At 40.2% G+C, this 26,788-nt stretch overlaps 1 protein-coding gene across 1 annotated transcript; it reads right to left on the bottom strand.

Moving 5' to 3' along the window:
* Window positions 1-7,000: 7,000 nt before the first annotated feature.
* LOC109568300 (hyaluronan synthase 2-like) lies at window positions 7,001-26,524 on the bottom strand. The gene is made up of 3 exons (XM_019973487.2): window positions 25,898-26,524; window positions 9,701-9,802; window positions 7,001-8,154 (listed from the first exon to the last, which is right to left on the bottom strand). Exons 1-3 carry the CDS (start codon window positions 26,522-26,524, stop codon window positions 7,225-7,227), a joined length of 1,659 nt encoding a protein of 552 aa, XP_019829046.2. The 3' UTR covers window positions 7,001-7,224.
* Window positions 26,525-26,788: the final 264 nt, after the last annotated feature.

Here is a 26,788-nt window from a genome sequence, read left to right as displayed (position 1 = left end):
CTCAAACTCATGTCCATCGAGTCGGTGATGCCATCCAACCATCTCATCCTCTGTTGTCCCCTTCTCCTCTTGGTTCAATCTTTCCCAGCATCAGGGTCTTTTCAAATGAGTCAGTTCTTCGCATCAGGTGGCCAAAGTATTGCAGCTTCAGTTTCAGCATCAGTGCTTCCAATGAATATTCAGGACTGATTTTCTTTAGGATTGACTGGTTTGATCTCATTGGAGTCCAAGGGACTCTCAAGAGTCTTCTCCTACACCACAGTTCAAAAGCACCAATTCTTCAGTGCTCAGCTTTCTTAACTTTTATACAGATTTCTCAGGAGGCAAGTAAGGTAGTCTGGTATTCCCATCTCTTGAAAAATTTTCCATAGTTGGTTGTGATCCACACAGTCAAAGGCTTTGGTATAGTCAGTAAAGCAGAAGTAGTTGTTTTTCTGGAACTCTCTTGCTTTTTTGATGATCCATTGGATGTTGGCAATTTGGTCTCTGGTTCTTCTGCTTTTTTGAAATCCAGCTTGAACATCTGGAAGTTCACGGTTCACATATTATTGAGGCCTCTCTTGGAGAATTTTGAGCATTACTTTACCAGCGTGTGATGTGAGTGCAATTGTGCAGTAGTTTGAGCATTCTTTGGCATTGCCTTTCTTTGGGATTGGAATGAAAACTGACCTTTTCCAATCCTGTGGACACTGCTGAATTTTCCAAATATGCTGGCCTATTGAGTGCTGCACTTTCACAGCATCATCTTTTAGGATTTGAAATAGCTCAACTGGAATTCCATCACCTCCACTAGCTTTGTTTGTAGTGATGCTTCCTAAGGCCCCCTTGACTTCACATTCCAGGATATCTAGCTCTAGGTGAGTGAGCACACCATTGTGATTATCTGGGTCATGAAGATCTTTTTTGTACAGTTCTTCTGTGTATTCTTACCACCTTTTCTTAATATCTTCTGCTTCTATTAGGTCCATACCATTTCTGTCCCTTACTGAGCCCATCTTTGTATGAAATGTTCCCTTGGTATCTCTAATTTTCTTGAAGAGATCTCTAGTATTTCCCATTCTATTGTTTTCCTCTATTTCTTTGCATTGATCACTGAGGAAGGCTTTCTTATCTCTCCTTGCTATTTTTTGGAATTCTGCATTCAGATGGGTATATCTTTTCTCCTTTGCTTTTCACTTCTCTTCTTTCCTCAGCTATATGCAAGCCTTCTTCAGACAATCATTTTGCTTTTTTGCATTTTTCTTGGGGATGGTTTTGATCACCACCTCCTGTACAATGTCACAAACCTCCCCATCCATAGTTCTTCAGGCACTCTGTCTATCAGATCTAATCCCTTGAATCTATTTCTCACTTCCACTGTATAATCGTAAGGGATTTGATTTAGGTCATACCTGAATGGTCTAGTGGTTTTCCCTGCTTTCTTCAATTTAAGTCTGAATTTGGAAATAAGCAGTTCATGATCTGAGCCACAGTCAGCTCCTGGTCTTGTTTTTGCTGACTGTATATAGCTTCTCCATCTGCAGCTGCAAAGAATATAATCAGTCTGATCTAGATATTGACCATCTGGTGATGTCCATGTGTTGAGTCGTCTCTTGTGTTGTTGGAAGAGGGTGTTTGTTATGACCAGTGTGTTATCTTGACAAAACCATTAGCCTTTGCGCTGTTTCATTCTGTACTGTAAGGCCAAACTTGTCTGTTACTCCAGGTATAGCTTGACTTCTTACCTTTGCATTCCAGTCCCCTATGATAAAAAGGACATGTTTTTTTGGTCTTAGTTCTAGACGGTCTTGTAAGTCACCATAGAACCGTTCAACTTCCGATTCTTTGGCATTAGTGGTTGGGGCATAGACTTGGATTACTGTGATATTGAATGGTTTTCCTTGGAAACGAAGATCATTCTGTCATTTTTGAGACTGCACCCAAGTATTTATCCAGATGTTAATCAACCTCCTTATGGAAAGGGCATCATAGTTATCAAGATGTAAAGATTTCTGTATATAATGTGCCTCTTTTGATGATTCATAAAGCTAATCAGCACACTGAAAGTTTGTGAGAATCTCTTCAGTGAAGAAACTTGATGCCCTCAGTGTTTTCTAAATATGCCTAAAAATAAGATCCTTTTATTTTATGGAAGGCAGCTTCCCTGGTGGCTCAGTGGTAAAGAATCTGCCTGCCAAGGGACTCAGGTTTGATCCCTGGAAGAAGGAAGATGGAAGATCCCCTGGAGAAGGAAATGGCAACCCACTCCAGCATTCTTGCCTGGGAAATCCCATGGACAGAGTAGCCTGGCAGGCTACACAAGTGGGTGACTGAACAACAACAACACATTCATGTTTGGTGCTTTCCTCCTGGCTCAGGTGTAAAGAATCTGCCTGCAATGCAGGAGACTCAGGTTCAATCTCTGGATTGGGAAGATACCCTGGAGAAGGGAATGGATACCCACTGCAGTATTCTTGCCTGGAAAATCCCATGGACAGAAGAGCCTGGGGACTACAGTCCATGAGATCACAAAGAGTTGGACAGAACTGAGTGCCTAAGCACGCGCACACACGCGATCCATGTTTATTAGGTTCCTCCTAGTTAACTGGCTCTCTGCTCCGTGATGAGGACTGCAGAATCTAGAACAAGATGATAGTAACACAATATCCCATGTGGAAGAGAGATATGAAGTATATGGTGGTATGGAACATAGATGGCTGTGTAACCAAGCAGGACCTTCTGGGGCTTTCCAGGGGACAGGTTTTCCCCCATATCCTCTGTTTTAGCTCTTCTTTGAAGTAGCTGCTGCTGCTGCTGCTAAGTCGCTTCAGTCATGTCCGACCCTGTCCGACCCCATAGACGGCAGCCCACCAGGCTCCACATCCCTAGGATTCTGAAGTAGCTAGATAATAGTAATTAATGTTCATCTCCTGCATTGTTTTGCAAATGTAAAAACCCCTCCCTCTCCCACACACGGAAGATGCAAACTACTTGGCAACCAGCAACATAGAGCCCCAGGCCTCCTGGAGCCTAAGGACTGATAAAATTAACCCCTGTGACACCAGCCTGTGACCCCCTACTCCCTCATCTGGCTTTTTAAAGTGCTTTGCCAAAACCCTTCTGGGACTTCAGGGCCCTTAAGGGCATGAGGCATCTTGTCTCCTTGCCCCACTTTGCAATAAAGCTTTCTCAGCTCCAAACCCCACCTTTTCAGTTTGGTTGTCCTCACTGCATGCCGAGCACACAAACTTGCATTAAGATTTCAGGAGAAGGTGGTAATCTGAGTTGAGTTCGTTGACAAATGAGACTTAGTCTTGCAAAGAGATGTTTCCACAAATATATTTGATGTACATGTGCTGTTTTTAAGCAACTATTAATCATATATTAATACACATGTATATTTTGTGTTTTGAAGACAAAATGTATTATCAGAAAGATAATAAAAGATAATAAAAGAGAAATAAAAAAGAAAATGCTTTTCTTCAATAATGGGATTAGCTCCATAATCTAGGAAAAGAGGTAACACAGGAACAGGTGTCGGAAATACTTATCCAAATTGTATCAGAGAAAACATGAACCACATACCACAATAGGAAATGCAGCACTTAACATTTAACTTATTAAGAATAAGATTTTTTTCAGTGTCTATAAATCTTTATAGAAATCCTAGTGAATTATCACTTTACCTTTCTCATAGCTAAGAAAGAGCTTCCTACCCATAAATGTTCCTTTCCCTAAACTGATGAAACTCTGCCATCTAAGTTATTTGTCTATCCAGGTATAAAGGAATTCTTTACAAATGAAAAGTTCGGAGATTTTTCTTTTTCTTTTTTTTTTTTTTTACAGAAATCAGACTCAGGCTGTTTCATAAGCTGTACTGGGAATTTCATTCCTTCACCCATTTATTCAGTCCACAAGTTTTTATTGAGCTCCTACCACGTGACAAACTACACTAGACTCAGAGGATGGGATGCTTAAAAAATCTCACGCATTTCCTTCTTCCACTGAGTTTATCCTATAATGAGAGAGACAGATATCAAACAAGGAATCATAGAAGGAAAATTAAAAATAAGTATGACAATGTTCGTAGGAGAATATAATAGAGAAATAATCATGGAAGGAGTGCCTGAGAAAATATGACTAAAGTGCGGTTGAAGGATGGAATAAGAGTTAATTTGGGGAACTTCCCAGCAGATCTGTTGATTGAGACTTCAAGCTTTCACTGCAGGGGTCTCAGATTCGATCCCTGGTCAGGAAACAAGGATCCTACAAACCTCTTCTTGCGACCAAAGCAAATAAACAAACAAACAAAAAACAACAAAAGAGTTAATTAAAGGTAATAGAGGGAAGGACGTTTGGTTGGGAAGAGCTTTTGGAAATGCCCACAGAAGTGTTGAAGCCTGGCTTGCTGGAGAAATTCAAAGAATTCCTTAAAAGCAGGCATCATTTCTTATTTTTGAAATCCCAGCAGTTTGGCACACAATCACACTCAAAGTCTGTCTGTTGGGTGAATGTCTTAACTTAGTAGACAGTGCCAAGGTAACTCTCTTTCCCCTGACGCAGGTATCAGTCCACTGGCCCAATCTGAAGCGCAGCCTTCACAGCCTTTCCTGTAAGCTAATTGAGAAAAACGCCAGACTCCCCTCAAAGAAGATTCATTACTTGAGTTCATCCTGAACGTCCTTCTTTCAGGCGTTCATCTACTTATTCACCGAATTATATTGAACCCTTGACTCTACTAGCCACCGCAGAGGACTCAAAAATGCTGAAAATGTAGCATCAGATTCAAAAACTTTTAGTGTTCCAGGATATTATCATGTGCACTGATATTCATAACATACGGCAGAAGAAAAAAAAAAAACAGAGCTGCATGGTAGAAATAAAATGAAGTATAAGAGTGAAGGGGAGTAAAAAAACCTTTTAAGCTGAGGTATTTGGGGAAGAAAATGGTAGAAAAATTATGCCTTGAATGAAGGATGTTGAAGAATTTTGACAAGTAAATATGGAGAGGGGGAAGAAAAAGTCATTTCAGGTTTTAGAGTAAAATGCAAACCAAGATAAAGAAAAAGGGCAAAGTCTGTGCAAGAGGAAGCAAACCAAGAAATCTAGTTTTTGTTTTTAACGTAATTCTGCACAACACTAGTCACAGGGCAAGATGAGTCATTTCAAACGTCAAACTGGAAAATTGAAGCTCTGGAGTAGCCAGGCTAATTGTACCAGGTGCATCTATTTTTGTGTGCTAATTCTTGACATTAAACCTTGATGGAGGGCTTCCCTGATGGTCCAGTGGTTAAGGATCTCCCTGCAAATACAGGGGACACAGGTTCAATACTTGGTCCAGGAAGACTCCACAATCCAAGGAGCAACTAAGCCCACGCACCACACTCCTGAGCCCACCATCTAGAGTCCATGCTATGCAACCAGAGGAGCTACTGCTACCACGGTGAGAACCCCACACACCACAACGAAGAGTCACCCCTGCTTGCTGCAACTAAAGAAAGCCAGTGCACATCAGTGAAGACCCAGTGCAGCCAAAAATAGATAAATAAATAATTTTTAAACATTGGGCAGAAGATCTGAATGTACATTTTTTTAAAAAAGAAAACCGTAATATAAATGTAAGTGTGTAAGCATAGTTGTGCAGGCCAAGAACAGGAGAAATGAAAAAATTATCTGTGTAATTCAGAAAAAAATCCTCCCTAGAATGTAAAAGAGGACAGAGCTGGATCTGCCAATCTTTAATCTACATGATTTATGTTTATTATAGTTTATCCAACTCAACCATATAAACCTCATACAAACATGTAAAGTAAACTAGAAAGCCGAAAAAAAGAAAGTCAGGTTAAATAAGTTTAGTGCATAAATAAGATTAGGTATACTGAAGCTACAAAACAAAATGATGTATTGAATTGCATTTATCCAAACTGTACTCTTGCCTGGAAAATCCCATGGACGGAGGAGCCTGGTAGGCTGCAGTCCATGGGTTCACAAAGAGTCGGACGCGACTGAGCGACTTCCCTTTCACTTTTCCCTTTCATGCATTGGAGAAGGAAACGGCAACCCACTCCAGTGTTCTTGCCTGGAGAATCCCAGGGACGGGGGAGCCTAGTGGGCTGCTGTCTCTGGGGTCGCACAGAGTCGGGCATGACTAAAGTGACTTAGCAGCAGCAGCAGCAGCAGCTTAACAATGTTATGTCAGTTTCTGGTGTACAGCAAAATGGTTGTTATATATATGTCTGTATCTGTTCTTTTTCAAATTCTTTTCCCATTGAGTTTTTTACAGAACATTGAGCAGCATTCCCTGTGCTATACACTAGGTCCTTATTGGTTATCTGTTTTAAACACAGAGGTTGTATTTGTTGAAAGAACTTTTCCTTGTGTTTCCAAAATCCTTTTCTTCCACGATAACCCACATAAAGCGTGGCTAGCGAGGTACACCGGAAAAGGCAATGGTACCCCACTCCAGTACTCTTGCCTGGAAAATCCCATGGATGGAGGAGGCTGGTAGGCTGCAGTCCATGAGGCCACTAAGAGTCGGACATGACTGAGGGACTTCACTTTCCCTTTTCACTTTCCTGCATTGGAGAAGGAAATGGCAACCCACTCCAGTCCAGTGTTCTTGCCTGGAGAATCCCAGGGATGGGGGAGCCCAGTGGGCTGCCGTCTATGGGGTCGCACAGAGTCGGACATGACTGAAGCAACGCAGCAGCAGCAGCAGCAGGCCAAAACACTGTTTGGTGGATGTACTGTAGGGGAAATTGCATACACAAAAATTCTTCTCATTTTTATAGAAATAACAGCTTAAATCTGAGCTGCTTCTTATTGATGAGGTATAAAAATTTGGTCGAATCAAAATAAAACCAATTTTTAAAAATTTATTTTCAAATTTATTTGTAAATGGAGTTTACAATGTTGTGTTAGTCTCTGCTGTACAACATAAGTCAACCATAAATACATTAATACATATATCCCCTCCCTCTTGAGACTTCCTCCCACCACAACCCCCTACTGTACCCCTTTAAGTCATTATAGAGCAAGCTGAGCTCCCTATGTAAAACAACAGGTTCACACTGGCTATCTTTTTTACACATGGCTGTGTATATCTGCCAGTGCTACTCTCTCAGTTGTCCCAGAAACAGTGATATGTTTCCTTTGTTGCCATCATCTGATCCCATAATTCTGTACAATCAGTATAGTTCCTAGAGGAAGAAGGTTTTGTGAACGTCTGCAAACTTCAGTGTAAGATTATACATCAAGCATCATGTTGTACTGCTCTTTCTTCTTCCACCTGCCGCATCTCTTGACAAAAACCGCATAGAGCATCAAAAACACAACCCAATAGCATGCATAGATGGGTAAAGCAATAACTAGAGCTTTCTTTTTGGATTCTGGGAATGGCTTTCTAACTTCCTCATAAATGGTGAAAATCAAACCACCCAGGAGGATTATAGACCAGACCGATACTGGAATGAGTCCCACAAAATTAGCAACAATTTTTTTCCTTCCAGATGTGCCCCACCCAGCTTTGTTTATTGTCACAATTGCAAATATCTTAGCAGGAAGTAAACTTGACATGTATAACACTGAGTAGAAGGACATGAAGACCATGACAATGTTTCCTCTAAGGCAGATAGCAAAGGATGACTTTATAAGAGCCACTAACTTGATGGTTAACAATAAGAGGAGGATGTTCCAAACATTACCCCTGTAGAAGAACCGGATTACCGTGGCAATGAGAAAGAAAGGGAAGAACCCAGTGATGACGGCTTCATAGGTCATCCACAAGTGATGTTTATGAAACCACAACGCATTGTACAGCCACTCTCGGAAGTAGGACTTGCTCCAGCGGGTCTGCTGGTTTAACCATCTGAGATATTCCTTAGGTGTTTCAGTAAGGCACTTGGATCGAGCTGTGTATTTCGTTGCATAGCCCAGACTCAGCACCCGGTTCGTTAGATGCCTGTCATCTCCAAAACTACATTGGCTGCCCATAAATTCTTGATTGTACCAGTCTTCCACAAATTCATGCAGTAAGGAGTTTCTGTACATTCCCAGAGGTCCGCTAATGCACTGGACACATCCAAAATAAGACTGACAGGCCCTTTCTATGTTAAAAGCCATCCAGTATCTCACACTGCTGAGGAAGGAGACCCAGGAATCATACTTGTTTAAAATCTGCAAGGAAAATAAAAGGAAGTAAAAATAATTACATAAAGGTAAATCTGCTGAAAATGCCAGTAAAAGCTGCACCATCCTGAGGTTACTACCTAGAGTGTTTTGTTATTTTGTTTGCCTATTTTGGCTTTCTCCCTATTTTTGACACAGTTATATTTTATTTTCTTTGATTCTTTATTACTGGATTAATTTTATAAGTGGATTGCATGTATTGGGACTAGATAATAAAATTTTTTTTCTATTCTATCACTCTCTGTACTCTTTTCACTATGATTTTTCTTCCTGTTCTTTTTATAATATTGTTGGGTTTCTTTAGCCTTAATTCTCAGTTCCTAAATTCTCTCCCCCTCTTCCTTACCATTCAATATTTGAAAATTGGTAAGTCCTGTTTTCTTCTGCTCTGGTTAATCTCCAGTATGCAATTCTGCTGCTTTTCCTTCTCCTTCTTCCCTAGTTTTTTGCAATGCCAGTGATAAAACGGTTTCCTGTGTTCTCTACCCAAAACTTGAATCCTGTAATAAGGCTCTGTATACAGTTTGTTGAACATTGTTTTTCTGGCAATATTTCATAATTATCTCCTCTATCTCAACTTTGTTCAGTTTCAGTGGAATTTTGCTTGCTTCTCTTCTATCATCAGGCTATTTCTTAGTCCACCTGGTGCATCTTCTTTGCCTTCACTATCACTATGCATATAAATATGGATTGTACAGTAATGCGATACCTAAATTTAAATCAAACTTCCATATGCTTCTTGTCTTTTACTAAAAACTAATTGCACTTTCACAAAGAACTCATTTAAACCTCACATACTTTCACATATATATTTCACTATCCCACACATTTCAAATCACCTTCGTTAATATTGGTTTCACTCTTTCCCCATTGATAGCAAATAACGTGAAATAAATAATTGGAAAACCACAAGTTTTAAAGACATAGGTATACAATATAAAATCCATTCCTGCCATACTTCCATTTTGTTTAATCCTTGTATTAAGTGAGTTCCAATATCATCTTATCAGAACATTAAGTTATGGATCAAGAAGATATGGTGGAAATAGTACACACACATTATATTTTTGGGCTTCCCTGGTGGCTCAGACAGTAAAGAGACTGCCTGCAATGCGGGAGACCCGGGTTCAGTCCCTGGGTCAGGAAGATCCCCTGGAGAAGGAAATGGCAACCAACCCAGTCTACTCCAGTACTCTTGCCTGGAAAATCCCATGGATGGAGGACCCTGGTAGGCTACAGTCCATGGGGTCGCAAAGAGTTGGACATGACTGAGTGACTAATACACACATTATGTTTTATATAACTTATCAGCCACTAAATACATGGGTTATAACTCAGGATTAAGCAAAGAAATCATAAATTATTTCAATTTAGACAAAAGAAGACACAGTAAAGTATGTCCGAAGCACATTCTAATGTGTCTCCAGCCCCAGAACCAATACCTGGCACAGAGTTTGGTGTGGAGTAAATGTATGTTCAAGGGGTCATTTTTGCTTCTAAAAGTGACCCATGCAAAAAGTGAAGCCATACGCACCTTGACATCTCCCCCAACACCTCCAACCTTGTGGTCTACTTCTAAAACTTTTACCATCTCCACAGTTGCGGCAGGGTCAAGCATGGTGTCTGAATCACAGACCTACATAGAAAAATTAAAAAGTGAATGAAACATTAAAGACAATTGATTACAATCCCTATAGTCTAAGTTCAGTCCAGTTCAGTTCAGTCGCTCAGTCATGTCTGACTCTTTGGACCCCATGGGCTGCAGCACAAAAGGCTTCCCTGTCCATCATCAACTTCCAGAGCTTACTCAAATTCATGTCCATTGAGTCAGTGATGCCATCCAACCATCTCATCCTCTGTCGTCCCCTTCTCCTCCCACCTTCAATCTTTCCTAGTATCAGTTCAGTTCAGTCACTCAGTCGTGTCCAACTCTTTGTGACCCCATGAATCGCAGCACACCAGGCCTCCCTGTCCATCATCATCTCCCGGAGTTCACTCAGACTCACGTCCATCGAGTCGGTGATGCCATCCAGCCATCTCATCCTCTGTCGTCCCCTTCTCCTCCTGCCCCCAAGCCCTCCCAGCATCAGAGTCTTTTCCAATGAGTCAACTCTTCACATGAGGTGGCCAAAGTACTGGAGTTTCAGCTTTAGCATCATTCCTTCCAAAGAAATCCCAGGGCTGATCTCCTTTAAAATGGACTGGTTGGATCTCCTTGCAGTGCATGGGACTCTCAAGAGTCTTCTCCAACACCACAGTTCAAAAGCATCAATTCTTCAGCGCTCAGCTTTCTTCACAGTCCAACTCTCGCATCCATACATGACCACTGGAAAAACCATAGCCTTGACTAGACAGACCTTTGTTGGCAAAGTAATGTCTCACCTTTTCAATATGCTATCTAGATTGGTCATAACTTTTCTTCCAAGGAGTAAGTCTTTTAATTTCATGGCTGCAGTCATCATCTGCAGTGATTTTGGAGCCCAAAAAAATAAAGTCTGACACTGTTTCCACTGTTTCTCCATCTATTTCCCATGAAGTGATGGGACCAGATGCCATGATCTTCGTTTTCTGAATATTGGGCTTTAAGCCAACTTTTTCACTCTCCTCTTTCACTTTCATCAAGAGGCTTTTTAGTTCTTCACTTTTTGCTATAAGGGTGGTGTCATCTGCATATCTGAGGTTATTGATATTTCTCCCAGCAATCTTGATTCCAGCTTGTGTTTCTTCCAGTCCAGCGTTTCTCATGATGTACTTTGCATGTAAGTTAAATAAGCAGGGTGACGATATATAGCCTTGACATACTCCATTTCCTATTTGGAACCAGTCTGTTGTTCCATGTCCAGTTAATTGGGCATATATATTATATTTTCAGTTTTACTGTCACTAAGTCTTAATAAGTAAGTATCAGAGGGCTGACAGAATGTGTTATATCATGGCCCCAATACAAAAAAAAAAGCTTGCTTTTCAGCAAGCTCAGTATTTAAGTTAATGACATTGTTGGCTAGAACAGCTGAAATGATGGACCAGGAATATCTTGCGAAGTGACCTGCTTTTCCTAGTTTGCTATGGTTGCTCCCAATTTTAGCAATGAAAGTCTCATGTCTTAGGCAACATCCTAGGTTTCCAGGACTCGGAAAATACCATGAGTTGTCACTCAAGATGTCTTTTTTTTTTTTAATTGCTTTAACTAAGGCTTTTAGAGCTTCCCTGGTGGCTCAGACAGTAAGGAATCCACCCCCAGTGCGGGAGGCCTGGGTTCGATCCCTTGGTTGGCAAGATCTTCTGGAGGAGGGAATGGCTACCCACTCCAGTATTCTTGCCTGGGAAATTCCATGGACAGAGGAGCCTGGCAGGCTACAGTCCATGGGGCCACAAAGAGTCAGGCACAATGGAGCAACTTTTACTTTTAGGCAACTTGTCCCACAATCTAAAAGATATCAAAATTTTCTGAGATAGTATTGAAAGGGAGGCATGTTTAATAGTGATTTCCCCTCCATTTTAATATAGTGAATAAAATACAGGAAAGTAATTCTCTTAAAATTAGTGGTATAATTCTGAAGCAAGATGTCCATATGATCTTAACTTGGCAAATGGCACTCAGTCAGACAGGGAAACTGCATGGCCTTCATTCCTTATTCTAGAGTCTTAAGTATTCTTCAAGGCCTTTGTACATAAAAGCAGATGTAAATTAACTGAAGCAGTTGTAGTAATTCTAATTGTTGTTCTCAAAAAAATCTTTATATGAGTCAAAAACTGCAATTTTGAAACCAAGAAAATGGTTGGGATTTTTCTATATCATGAACCCCTAACAGACATATCTGTTTGTACCTTTGTAGACCCATGGACTATACAGTCCATTGAATTCTCCAGGCTAGAATAGTGGAGTGGGTAGCCTTTCCCTTCTCCAGCAGATCTTCCCAACCCAGGGATTGAACCCAGGTCTCCTGCATTGCAGGCAGATTCTTTACCACCTGAGCTATCAGGAAAGCCCAGACATTAGATTCTAGTCCTGTTAATTGCATCAGAGGCTTTGTTACATACCTATAAACTGGATTAAATCAAGAATTCTTCTAGTTTCCTCAAATATATGGCTAAGACTCTCCAAATGAACGTTGCCAATTTTCTCCCACTCATTTTCTTTGCAGTCACTAAGAACAAAGACTGCCCTTAAATCTCCTAGAAGGGACTGTACCAGGTTTTCCCCACTATACATACAGATGGCAGCCAAACTTCAAGAACTAGAACCTTAGGTCCACATCTCTACATTAAGAAGGTCTCCTTCAGACTCTAGAAACTTCACACTAGCTAGAAACCTCAAAATCAAGTTGATGAGAAAGAGAAGTAGCTGACATCAACATAATTTTCTTCCACCCAAGATACCAGATCAAAACCTTTATAGCTTAACTAAAAGTGAAACACTGTATTTTTCTTTTTCTTTCCTTTTAGTACTCTGGCATTGGCTTGAATCTGTTCATCATGCTTTAATTCATTAACAGTGCCAGCTTAGTGGAAGTGATTGTGACCAGATAGTATCTATCTTAATTGTGGTTATCATTTTCCTTGGGTTTATGATTACCTACACGGAAAGCGCATGGCAGTGTGTGGTCAAAACTACCTGCATTAACACTTCTGGGGAAATGGAAACTCAGTTACATAAGATCACTGAGCAAAACACTTGGCTTAAAAAGATTCTTTCAATGGGGTCTTTTCATGGACTTGATTTTTTTAATTCATTCTCTTTTTTTCACTTCTTTTTTTTAAATGCATATAGTTGCTATAGAGTGTTGTGTATGTTTCTGCTGTACAATGAAGTGAATCAGCTATATGGATACATATATCCCTCCCTGGACCTCTCTCCCACCCCATGTCCCCATTGCACCCCTCTAGGTCATCAGAGAGCACCAAGCTGAGCTCTGTATACTATACTGCAGGTTCCCGCTAGCTATTTATTTTATACATGGCAGTGTATTGATGTCAAACCTAAGCTCCCAATTCATCCTACCCTCTCCTTACTCCTTGGGTCCATATGCCCATTCTCTATGTCTGCGTCTCTATTCCTGCCCTGGAACTAAGTTCATTTGTACTAATTTTCTAGATTTCATATACATCCTTTAATATATGATATTAGCTTTTCTCTTTCTGACTTACATCACTTCATAAGATCCAGCCACTATGGAAAACAGTATGGAGGTTCTTGAAAAAATTAAAAATAGAATTATCATGTGACCCAGAAATCCCACTCCTGGGCATATACCCTGAGAAAATCACAATTCAAAAAACACATGTACCCTAAAGTTCACTGCAGCACTATTTAAAATGAACTTATTTGATTTTGATTGGCTTGGGTCTTGGGGATCCTGGTCCTAAAATCCACATTGGGAATTATCCTGTTTATAATAGTCATCATACTCTCCCTGGTACGTTGTATTCTTTGAAAACTTTAAATGCCATGTTCACAGTCACTTACTGCCAAGCAAATGTTCCTAAAGAGCACTTCCTAGGTTTTTTAAAGAACAATTCCTTAAAATTTGATCATGTCTCTGTTAAGCTGAGTGCTGCTGCACTGTACTCAGGCATGCAGTCATGTTCAACTCTTTGTGACCCCATGGACTGTAGCCCATCAGGCTCCTCTGTCCATGGGATTCTCCAGGCAAGAATACTGGAATGGGTTGTCATTTCCTCCTCCAGGGGAGCTTCCCGATCCAGAGTTGAACCCACACCTGTTATATCTCTTGCACTGGGAGGCAGATTCTCCTGCTTTGGAAAGCCCTGTTAAGCTGAGCTGCTGTGCTGCTGCTAAGTCGCTTCAGTCATGTCCGACTCTGTGCGACCCCATAGATGGCAGCCCACCAGGCTCCCCCGTCCCTGGGATTCTCCAGGCAAGAACACTGGAGTGGGTTGCCATTTCCTTCTCCAATGCAGGAAAGTGAAAAGGGAAAGTGAAGTCGCTCAGTCATGTCCAACTCTTAGCGACCCCATGGACTGCAGCCTATCAGGCTCCTCTGTCCATGGGATTTTCCAGGCAAGAGTACTGGAGTGGGTTGCCACTGCCTTCTCCAGTTAAGCTGAGAGTCTGATCTAAATATGGGAATTGTTAAAAAGAAGCAATAGGCCCAAAATGGATTCAGTTGTGCTTAGCCCATGTCAGCAAATCAAGACTTAATATTGAACCTAATTGTAATTTAAGCCTCTCCAAAGAATGTGATGTTTAAGCCGTCAAACTGGAATTACCTGGTCAGCACCAGTGAAGAAATTTGCTTGACTGACCCCCTAGCTTCTCCCAAAAGAAGATGACTTTGCCTGAAACAATCTACTTTTTGGTAGAAACTTCCCCATCCAAACAATAAATATCATGGTTGGCAGATGGAGGTGTTATCTGTAATTCCCAAGTATGGCAGTCCTGGATGGAATTTAATCAAGATTTAGCCTAACTGTTTATACCAAATGTAATTATTTTTATAGTTCTCTCACTACTTCATAAAAATAGTAGGGATTTGATATGCCAGTTTTGAAAAAAAACTAAGAAAACAATCTGTAGAAGCATAAAGCCTCACAGGTGAAGTGGAGTTTACACATATTTGGCATGACACCCTCACATAATTAACTAAGGAATCCCAACATTTTAAAAATGCATGTGTTTCAATTTTACTAATTATAGTTTTTTTCTGAAGAGATTATTTACAAATAAAAAAATACTTGGTGAAAACAGCAAATTAAATGCATTATTAGAATAATTTAAATGCATTATATGACTTAAGGCAGGGGTCCCCAAACTCTGGGATCTAATGCCTGAGGATCTGAGGTAGAACAGATGTAATAATAACAGAATTAAAGTGCACAATAAATGTTGAATGCTTGAATCATGCCCAAACCATGCCCCCGGCCTTCCAGTCTGTGGAAAAATTTTCTTCAGCAAAACTGGTCCCTGGTGCCAAAAAGGTTGAGGACCACTGACTTAAGGAGTAGATAGGGTATCCAGTTATAAAAAGTAAACATCACCTCTCTAGATTGACCTAAATTATATCAATTTCAGGGTTAACTTCTAATTTTTACTTTTATATTGCTTATTTAGAAGCATGACAGATATATTTTCTAAATAAAACCCAGTTTTTCTTTTCTTGTCTTTCTATATTGGTCCAGTATGTTCTCACTTTTCTAGGGGAAAAAAAAAAAAATAGACAACACGTAGGCATAAATTTGCCTTGGAAACGAACAGAGATCATTCTGTCATTTTTGAGATTGCATCCAAGTACTGCATTTCAGACTCTTCTGTTGACTATGATGGCTACTCCATTTCTTCTAAGGGATTCCTGCCCACAATAGTAGATATAATGGTCATCTGAGTTAAATTCACCCATTCCAGTCCATTTGAGTTTGCTGATTCCTAGAATGTCGACATTCACTCTTGCCATCTCTTGTTTGACCACTTCCAATTTGCCTTGATTCATGGACCTAACATTCCAAGTTCCTTTGCAATATTGCTGTTTACAACATTGGACCTTGCTTCTATCACCAGTCACATCCACAACTGGCTGTTGTTTTTGCTTTGGCTCCATCCCTTCATTCTTTCTGGAGTTATATCTCCACTGATCTCCAGTAACATATTGGGCACCTACCCACCTGGGGAGTTCATCTTTCAGTGTCCTATCTTTTTGCCTTTTCACACTGTTCATGGGGTTCTCAAGGCAGGAATACTGAAGTGGTTTGCCATTCCCTTCTCCAGTGGCCCACATTTTGATAGTAAAGTAATGCACAAAATTCTCCAAGCCAGTCTTCAGCAATACATGAACTGTGAACTTCCAGATGTTCAAGCTGGTTTTAGAAAAGGCAGAGGAAACAGAGATCAAATTGCCAACATCCGTTGGATCATTGAAAGAGCAAGAGAATTCCAGAAAAACATCTATTTCTGCTTTATTGACTATGCCAAAACCTTTGACTGTGTGGATCATGATAAAGTGTGGAAAATTCTGAAAGAAATGGGAATACCAGACCACCTGACCTGCCTTTTGAGAAATCCGTATGGAGGTCAGGAAGCAACAGTTAGAACTAGACATGGAACAACAGACTGGTTCCAAATAGGAAAAGGAGTACGTCAAGGCTGTATATTGTCACCCTGGTTATTTAACTTGTATGCAGAGTACATTATGAGACACACTGGGCTGGAAGAAGCACAAGCTGGAATCAAGATTGCCGGGAGAAATATCAGTAACCTCAGATATGCAGATGACACCACCCTTATGGCAGAAAGTGCAGAAGAACTAAAGAGCCTCTTGATAAAAGTGAAAGTTGATAAAAGTAAAAAGTTCAGAAAACTAAGATCATGGCATCCAGTCCCATCACTTCATGGCAAATAAATGGGGAAACAGTAGAAACAGTGGCTGACTTTGTTTTTTGGGGCTCTAAAATCCCTGTAATGGTGACTGCAGCCATGAAATTGAAAGATGCTTACTCCTTGGAGGGAAAGTTATGACCAACCTAGACAGCATATTCAAAAGTGGAGACATTACTTTGCCAACAAAAGTCCATCTAGTCAAGGCTATGGTTTTTCCAGTAGTCATGTATGGATGTGAGAGTTGGAGTATAAAGAAAGCTGAGCACTGAAGAATTGATGCTTTTGAACTATGGTGTTGGAGAAGACTCTTGAGAGCCTCTTGGACTGCAAGGAGATCCAACCAGTCCATCCTAAAGGAGATCAGTCCTAAGCATTCATTGGAAGGACTGATGTTGAAGCTGAAACTCCAATATTTTGGCCACCTGATGCGAAGAGCTGACTCATTTGAAAAGACCCTGATGCTGGGAGAGATTGAGGGCAGGAGGAGAAGGGGATAACAGAGGATGAGATGGTTGGATTGCATCACCGACTCAATGGACATGAGTTCGGGTAAACTCTGGGAGTTTGTGATGGACAGGGAGGCTTGGCATGCTGGAGCCCATGGGGTCGCAAAGAGTCTGACACGACTGAGCAACTGAACTGAACTGAGGCGTAAGTTTTCCACTGTAGAAAATATCAATAGTATTTCTCTAACACAAGTCTCGGAAGAAACCTAGACAGATTCCTCCAATAGCAAAGTTTTTCTGATCTTGCCTTATCTATCACTGTTTTGTAAATATACAGTTATAAGCCTGGAAGATCAGTCACTAAGGTAGTAAAAAGTGAAGGCAGAAGTTCAACCCACCTTTCAACCTCTCAGCATCAAGAGTTTATGGCGACACCCACCTCTATTGACTCAAGCCAGGAAAGGTAAAACCAGAAAGCTAAAATAAGACTAAAAACAACAGGAAGGTGGCAATCTAGAACTAATGTTCAAGTAACTCCACCTGCTTGTGAGCAGAAGCAAACCAAGGGAACTGTCTCTCTGAAAAGACTAAACTTAACCAAACTTCTGAGGTTCTATTTATTTAAATTGGTCCCCCCCCCTCCCAGTTTCCAACAGCAAAGTGCCAGAAGTTCTCTGAGAGAGATTGTTCACATGGTGAATTTAACTGTCAGAAGCGAAAGCTCTCAGAAATCCCTTGGGAGGGGTTTGTTATAGCGGGATTAAAGAGTTCTTTATAGAAGTTCAGTTTCTGGATGTATTTGGTGATAGAGTGCCAACTAGAAAACCATCATCTACCGTAGTCTGTGAAAAGAAATAAATTCACGGACATATAGTATCTATTTGTTTGTGTGTGAAGGGTAGAACTCTAGCCCTTCTTAAAACCAGTCTAGTAGAAGCAGAATTTCTACCTGTCTCTTCACCAATTAATAAAAGTGTATAACTTCACAAAGGTTGGCTGTTCAGCTCTGGGCTAGAAGCTGTGGGGGAAAATACCCCAGTTCACGAAGAGCTTAACTTGACACTGGGGAAAACCACAGGACATGGTCGGCATGCAGGAAACTGAGAACAAACCAAAACTTCTTTCTGTCCATCTTGTCATATAAAATGAAGACTACAAAGAAACATAAATTCTCAACATGTGCCCTCAGAATATTTCACTTAGATTTCCTATATAAAACAAGAATCAACCAAATGTTTTATACAATCAGTTCTCGTTATTCACAGTAGGTATGTTCCTACCAAGGTCCGTGAACAATGAATTAGTAGATGTCAAAAATTTCTTTCAGCTGAAATACAGGGTTTGAACTCCTCCAAGTCTCTGATCACATCTTTGTCTAGTGATCATTGGCTAAATTTTTTAAATTTGTGTTTCTGTTTTAAAACACACACAAAGACACACACATACATATGATTCATTAACAGTGAACTTACGTCCAACAGTACTAGAATTCATGCCTGAAGAAAGCTTATCTAACAGACCTATTTTCTCCACAAGGCATTTATAACTTTCTTGCATTATGAACACTAGATAGCACTTTGACATTATACTTGGGGACCATTTTAAACAAAAACATGGTAATAGACTAAACAAGTTACTTGTTTACTGTGCAAAAGCTGAGACAAGAAGGCATGCATGATCTTGTTTGACTTCAGCAGAGAACATGAATATTGGCTGACAAATCTTTTGCCACTCCACACATGAAAATGATTAAAAAGCACTGCAACTATTGATTTTGGGGTAGTATACAAATTAGATAGTAGGTTAATTTACAAAAATGAAATTCATAAATAATATTGGTCAACTCTACTATTATGAATGATTCAGTCTTATTTTTCTCCTGCTCAATGAATCTTGGATAGCTAGAATGCTATCAGATTAAATTCATAATAAAGTTGTCTCCTATATGAAAAGTGAAATGATGCTGTCAAAATGTTGCACTCAATATGTCAGCAAATTTTGAAAACTCAACAGTGGCCACAGGACTGGAAAAGGTCAGTTTTCATTCCAACTCCAAAGAAGGGCAATGCCAAAGAATGTTCAAACTATCATAAATTTGCATTCATTTCACATGCTAACAAAGTGAAAGTGAAAGTTGCTCAGTCATGTCCCACTCTTTGCGACCCCATGGACTATACAGTCCATGGAATTTTCCAGACCAGAATACTGGAGTTGGTAACCTTTCCCTTCTCCAGGGCATCTTCCCAATATGCTATCAAGGTTATGCTCAAAATCCTTCAAGCTAGGCTTCAGCAGTACATGAACTGAGAATTTCCAGATAGATGTTCAAGCTGGATTTAAAAAAGACATAGGAATTAAAGATCAAATTGTCAACATCTGTTGGATCATAGACAAAGCAAGGGAATTTCAGAAAGAAACATCTATTTTGCTTCGTTGACTATGCTAAAACTTTTGACCTTGTGGATCACAACAAACTGTGGAAAATTCTGAAAGAGATGGGAATACCAGACCATCTTACCTGTCTCCTGAAAAACCTGTATGCAGGTCAAGAAGCAACAGTTAGAACCAGACATGGAACAATAGACTGGTTCCAAATTGGGAAAGGAGCACATCAAGGCTGTATATTGTCTTCCTGCTTATTTAACTTCTCTGCAGAGTACATCATGGGAAATGCCACCTGGATGACTCATAAGCTGGAACCAAGATTACTGGGAAAAATATCAACAGCTTCAGATATGCAGATGATACCACTCTAACGGCAGAAAGTCAAGAGGAACTAAAGAGTCTCTTGAGGAGGGTGAAAGAGGAGAGTGAAAAAGCAGGCTTAAAACCAAACATTCAAAAAACTAAGATCATGGCATCAGGTCCCATCAATTCATACAAATAGGTGGGGAAAAAGTGAAAACAGTAACAGATTTTATTTTCTTGAGCTTCAAAATCACTGCGGACAGTAACTGCAGCCATGAAATTAAAAGACGCTTGCTCCTTGGAAGGAAAGCTAAGATAAACCTAGAGAGCATATTAAGAAGTAGAGACATCACTTTGCTGATAATGGTCTGTATAATCAAAGCTACAGTTTTAGAGTAGTCATGATTGGATATGAGAGTTGGACCATAAAGCAGGCTGAGCACAAAAGAATTGATGCTTTCAGTTTGTGGTGCTGGAGAAGACTCTTGAGAGTCCCTTGGAGAGCAAGGAGATCAAACCAGTCAAACCTAAGGAAATCACCCTTAATATTCATTGGAAGGATTGATGCTGAAGCTCCAATACTTTGGTCACTTGATGTGAAGAGCTTATTCATTGGAAAAGACCCTGATGCTGGGAAAGACTGAGGGCAGGAGGAGAAGGAGGCAACAGAGGAGAGATGATTGGATGGTATCATCAACACAATGGACATGAGTTTGAGCGAACTCCAGGAGATAGTGAAGGACAGGAAAGCATGTCGTTCTGTAGTCCATGGGGTTGCAAGAGTTGGACATGACTTAGCAACTGAAAAATGAACAATGTCTCCTACATACTTCCCTTTTAGAAAATGTTCATCAGTTCAGTTCACTCACTCATATTGGATTCTTTGCAACCCCATGGACTGCAGCACACCAGGCCTCCCTGTCCATCCCCAACTCCCAGACCTTGCTCAAACTCATGCCCTTCAAGTCGGTGATGCCATCCAACCATCTCATCCTCTGTTATCCCTTTCTCCTCCTGCCTTCAACCTTTTCCAGCATCAGGGTCTTTTCCAATGAGTCAGTCTTCACATCAGGGGGCCAAAGTATTCGAGCTTCAGCTTCAGCAGCAGTCCCTCCAATGAATGTTCAGGACTGATTTCCTTTAGGATTGACTGGTTGGCTCTCCTGACAGTCCAAGCGACTCTCAAGAGTCTTCTCCAACACCACAGTTCAAAAGCATCAATTCTTCAGTGCTCAGCTTTCTTTATAGTTCAACTGTCACATCCATACATGACTACTAGAAAAACCATAGCTTTGACTGGACAGACCAGATATTGACTAGACTAGACATAACTCTATGGGCAAAGTAATGTCTCTTCTTTTTAATATGCTGTCTAGGTTGGTCATAGCTTTTCTTCCAAAAAGCAAGCATCTTTTAATTTCATGGCTGCAGTTACCATCTGCAGTGATTTTGGAGCCCAAGAAAATAAGTCTCTCACTGTTTCCCTTGTTCCCCCATCTATTTGCCATGAAGTGATGGGCCTGGGTGTCATGCCAGGATCTTAGTTTTTGAATGTTGAGTTTTAAGCCAGCTTTTTCAGTCTCCTCTTTCATCAAGAGGCTCTTCAGTTCCTCTTTGCTTTCGGCCATAAGAGTGGCCGAAAAAAATATGAAAAAACTGTTCAAATTTATTGTATATTTTATACCTGGGAAATCCCTATTGCACACATCATAAGACAATTTTTATCCTTCATCACACAGACTGGTGGCCACTTACCTTATTAAATCCATGTTCAGTGATAGGAGATATGTTAAAGAAATTAAATAATCTAGGTGTCACAAGATACTTAAAGTTTTCTGATATTGTAGAATAAAGTATGATTCAAAATGGCAAATATAACATAATTTCAAATTTAAAAAAGGATAGAAGACATATATACCAGGAAGTATTTATTTGAAAAATCTATGTTTGGGTCAAGTTTTTGTGGCAGATGATTTAAATTTTGCTTATTGTGGTTTTCTACATTTTTTAAAACACTGCCATAATCTTGTGCTATTTAGACAAATGAAAAAACTAACATAAGTAATATTTTGAAAAGATAAGACTTTTGCCCTACCTTAAACTGTATGTAGGCAGATCAGAGAAAAGAAAAAGTTTCCTCATTATTCAAGATTAAGAAAATCTTCCTCATTCTCCTCTTTATTTCTCATTCTGTATATCTTTGTTTTCTCATTTTGTTATTTTTCTTCTTCTGTTTTTATATCTTCTCTGTCTCCAAAAGGAGCCACTAGCATCACTTTTGAATTTGCTACTATGTTGGATTTATCCTAAACTAAATCTTCCTTCCATATTCCACGTCAATATTAACTGTTTGAGGGGATATAAAACTGAGACAGTTATCAGTAGAGAAGACTAGAAATGATAGTGGAGAGAGCTAGACAAAGAGGTGATAATTGATAAAAATTGGTCTGGAATATACCAGAGGATGCCAACTGAGAGCGCTTCGGAGGTAGATGGAAGGTTGCCTTGAGATAAGAAATAAGGTCAGTACCTTTGGAACTGTAAGCAGGAAAGAGTAAAGAAGGCCTTGATAGCCTTCAGAGTAAGTACTTTTGCTGTTCTCTTTCATAGGAGGCAAGATCACAGGTAGTCAAACAGGGAGGAGTTTGGGTAAGGCCCTAGGAGAGTGACGAAGACATGAAATAACAGACACGAGAGGAATAAACAAGACATCTATTCAAGATCAAGTGCAAAGAGTGCTGATAAGTGCCAAGGATCCAGCTGCAACTGGAAGCCAATCATTTTGGCCATCTCTCCGAACACTTAAGCAGTGTTCTTCAGCCAGGTTAGCAAGTATAAGCAGATGGGCAATTTCTTCCCCTAGTCTCAATTCTCTCTTGTGTATTAGGAAGAACGTTGCTTCCTTCTGCCCCTAAACAACTTGAACTCCACATCCAAGCACTTGCAATGCTCAGGAGCTGATAACCTCAACCCCCTCCCTCCTTGGTCTTCTGGGGGCTTCTGCTCTACAACTCTTGGACCCTGGAACAGTGTTTTTGTTTTCTTTTCAATTTTTATTGATGTATAGTTGGCTTACAATGTTGTATTCATTTCAGGTGTACAGCAAACTGAATCAGTTATATTGATACATATGTTTGAATTTTGGGCTTCCCTAGTGGCTCAGCAGTAAAGAATCTGCCTTCCAATGCAGGAGATACAAATTTAATCCCTGGGTCAGGAAGATCCCCTGGAGGAGGTAATGGCAACCCACTCCAGTATTCTTGCCTGGGAAATCCCATGGACAGAGGAGCCTGGTGGGCTACTGTCCATGGAATCACAAAGGATTCAGACACAACTTAATGACTGAAAAACAACAACATTGGCATTTTAGTAATTTCCACTGCTGTAGGCCAGAGTGGTTAAATATTTGGGGATATGATGAAGGATGAATGGAATTTACTGGTCGCAGAATACCAAAAGATTTTTTTACCCTTACTTGAATGGTTGGAATGGGCTCAGAGTCCATAAAGGATTCAGGGCCCAGTTGCCAGTTGCTGCTGAGGTCAATAGATCTGGAGGCTTCATCCTGAAGGAAGAGAAGTTCTCAAGCCTGATTACATCTGTAGCAGGAAGCCTATTCTAACATTTTATATTTTATTTTTTCTTGGACAGGTACAATGTCAAATTATCAAGAATACAAACAAAATTCAAAACAAAAATGATGGGAGAAGGCAGTTTGGGTGGAGCAGGTTGAAAAACAAAAGGAACCCCACACAATAACTTCTTGATTAGAAAGGACAAATGTAACAATTGTTTTAACTAGAATTAAAGGTAAAGTATCAAAATAGATGTTCTCTTCTTTTAGACTTCATTCTTCAAATCCTCTGCAAGTTTACAAGTTACTCTTTCCTTTAAGTGTTTTATTCTCTCATCTGAGCCTGAAGTTGCACTAGGTAAATATGTGAAAATGTCCTGTGTTAATTAAAACTACTTAAATTGTGATAGCTCTAGAAATTAGAAGAACTTAGGAGTGAAATTCTATCAATTCCGTAGAAGAGATTAATATACAGATGGTATCAACTTATGAAACCCCTCAGGACTTCCCTGGTGGTCCAGTGGTTGGCAGGAAGACTCCCAGTGCAGAGGACATGGGTTCAATCCCCAGTCCGGTAAGATCCCATATGCAGGAACAACTAAGCCCATTTACCACAACTACTGAAATCTGCATGCCTTAAAGCTCGTGCTTTGCAACGAGAGAAGCCACGGCAATGAGAAATCCCTGCAACCATGACAAAGCGTGGCAGCACCACCTCACTGCTCAGTGTGTGCCTCAGTAAGGACACAGTGCAGCCAAAAATTAATTAATTTTTAAAAAGAAATACTTCAAAACTCTTTAAAGATTAAAGAAATTCACTCTGTGGTGGGAATTGACATGGACCATAATTTTCAAGTAAGTACTAGATGATCCAGAGAAGGCAATGGCACCCCACTCCAGTACTCTTGCCTGGAAAATCCCATGGATGGAGGAGCCTGGTGGGCCATAGTCCATGGGGTCGCAAAGAGTCGGACACGACTGAGCGACTTGATTTTCACTTTTCACTTTCATACATTGGAGAAGGAAATGGCAACCCACTCCAGTGTTCTTGCCTGGAGAATCCCAGGGACGGGGGAGCCTGGTGGGCTGCCGTCTATGGGGTCGCACAGAGTCGGACACGACTGAAGTGACTGAGCAGCAGCAGCACTAGATGATCATATAAAAAATAGTATTAATATTACCAGCAAGCTTTTTCATAAAGTTAACGATACCATCATTAGCAACTTTTGTAAAACCCACTTGGATACATGATTTGTAATAATGATCTCAAACCCCTTGTGAAATTAGTTTCTTGTATCCAGGTAACCAAGGTTTGGGAGGTGGTCTTCCTCAAGATCAGCAGCTATTACTATGACTAGAACTTCAGTCAGTTGACACTGAAGCCCAAAGCCCATTCTTTTCCCATTACACACAGAGAGACCCACTGGGCATCATAAAGGCCCCTAACGAACACAATGGGTCCTCTGAAAACTAGAATTTTGCTTTCAACAGAAGGGGAACGTGTCCATCAGATTTTGTAAGCCAGAAATATCTCTCCTTTCTTGATACAATTATGGCCAAAATCTACTAAAATTTTCTGTAAAAAATTATAACTAGAAAACTCCCAGGAGCAGGAAAATCCCTACACCTATTTTTTTATGAATGTATGGTTGATTTATAATGTTGTAATAATTCCTGTGTTAACCTATTCTTAAATGAGATTTGTTTATATATTTTTTGTAAAAACACTCTATTGCTAGCTATCTCAATAAAACCAAGGGAAAAAAAGAAACACTTCCATAACCCACCCCCCATTAAAAAAAAAAAAAATCTCACAGGAACCCTACTAACACTCTAAAAAAGAAAGCCTCAATGATAACTAGGAGTGGAGAAACCCAAGAGTGTGCAGGCAGGGAATTAATGAGAGACACAGCCTGTCTAATTTTCATACAAGCAAACACCATCACAAATGTTTTCAAAGGTCAAGTTGCAGTGAATGAGGTAATGCTATTTGGGGAGTGAAATAAACACGACTTAGGTTTTGCTCTGAAAACTTGTTTTTTCCTCCCCCCTTTCCCTTTTTCAATTTTCTGTTCTTTTTCTCTGTGTCTAAATTTTGAATTCCTTTTCCTTTTAAATCAAAATTGTGTTCTCCATTCTTTTTTTGCCTAGACTCCATGAAAAACTTCTTAGGGCCTGTAGATTTTCTCAAGACCTTTCTGCTGGAACAGACTCTATTTTTTTTACAAGGCTGATTTTAAGATTGTGGAAAATAATGTTGGATTTGACTTAGCAGGCCCAAGGTGGGAGAAAAGGAAAGAAAGGGAAAGAGACGGATCTACTGATCAAAAGAATCTTGATTTCTAACCTATAACATTGCACAAGTGAAGTGTTTTCATTGTCTTAACCATTTTTATATGATTTATATCTCTTTCTCTCTTGAAATGTGCTTTCAGCAGTCATGGGGCTTCCCCAGTAATCTGCCTACAATGCAGGAGACCCCAGTTCAATTCCTGGGTTGGGAAGATCCCCTGGAAAAGGGACAGGCTACCCACTCCAGTATGCTTGGGCTTCCCTGGTGGCTGTTTTGAGATGAACTGAAAGGAGTACTGTGTCCAGAGGAGACAAAGATGGGCTATAGCATATGACTGAAGAGATACAAAAGATGCTTTATTTAAATATACATTTGTCCTGGCAGATGTGGAGACCTACCTGTACATAATCCACACTTCGCCCCAGTGCTCTGAAGGCTGTGTACATGACTTCTCTTTTTCCACCCCATTTTTGCATGATGCAAATACTCTTGTTGGACAAGACCAACTGGGTGACATGCTGTGAGCTTTCTCTGTGTGACTCATCCGTCTCTCCAGGACCCTTCACATGGTAGTTGTTCTTCCAGATATAAGTGGCTGACTGGTCCCTGCCCATGACTTCACTGAAGATGTCCATCATGTAAAGGTCATCTTCCGAGTTTCCATCTATGACCATGACAACTTTAATTCCGGGGTAGGTTAGCCTTTTCACAGATTGCAAACATTTCCGCAAATAGTCTGGATCTTCTTGATATGCAGCAATGCAAAGAGCAACAGTTCTGTTCAAGTTAACGGGGATAGTTACATACTTTTTCATTTTCCGCTGCTCCAAAAAGGCAAACAGGTTTTGAATAAGAACATGTAAAGCTAAAAAGGCACCATATGGTCCAAAAGATAAATAGTAATCATCTGTGTGGATAAACTGGTAGCCAATAACATAAGAAAGGATCATTCCAGTGAGGAGAGAGACTCCAAAAAGTGTGGTTCCAAATATTCTCAGGATAGATAGAAACCCCTCACAAGGCATCTGTGAAGCAATCACATGATACACTTGGTTAGCCACTCTTGTCCCACACTTATTACATACAGGGTACCATAGGGAGCACATTGGACTAGAAGCATTCCTAGTGTTCTAACCCTGAGTTTGTCACTTAACTAGCTCTGTTGACTTTCTGCATCTCAGTTTGCCCATCTGCCAAAAAAGGATAAGGATGCCCTTTCGACATACCTGAGAGGACTCTTTTAAACATTAAATGAGATGAGGGTGTGACGTACCATTGAAAATCATAAT

This window comes from Bos indicus, chromosome 14, assembly GCF_029378745.1.
Source record: "Bos indicus isolate NIAB-ARS_2022 breed Sahiwal x Tharparkar chromosome 14, NIAB-ARS_B.indTharparkar_mat_pri_1.0, whole genome shotgun sequence".
NCBI classification, from domain to species: Eukaryota; Metazoa; Chordata; class Mammalia; order Artiodactyla; family Bovidae; genus Bos; species Bos indicus.
This window is presented reverse-complemented; position numbering and strand designations above follow the sequence as displayed.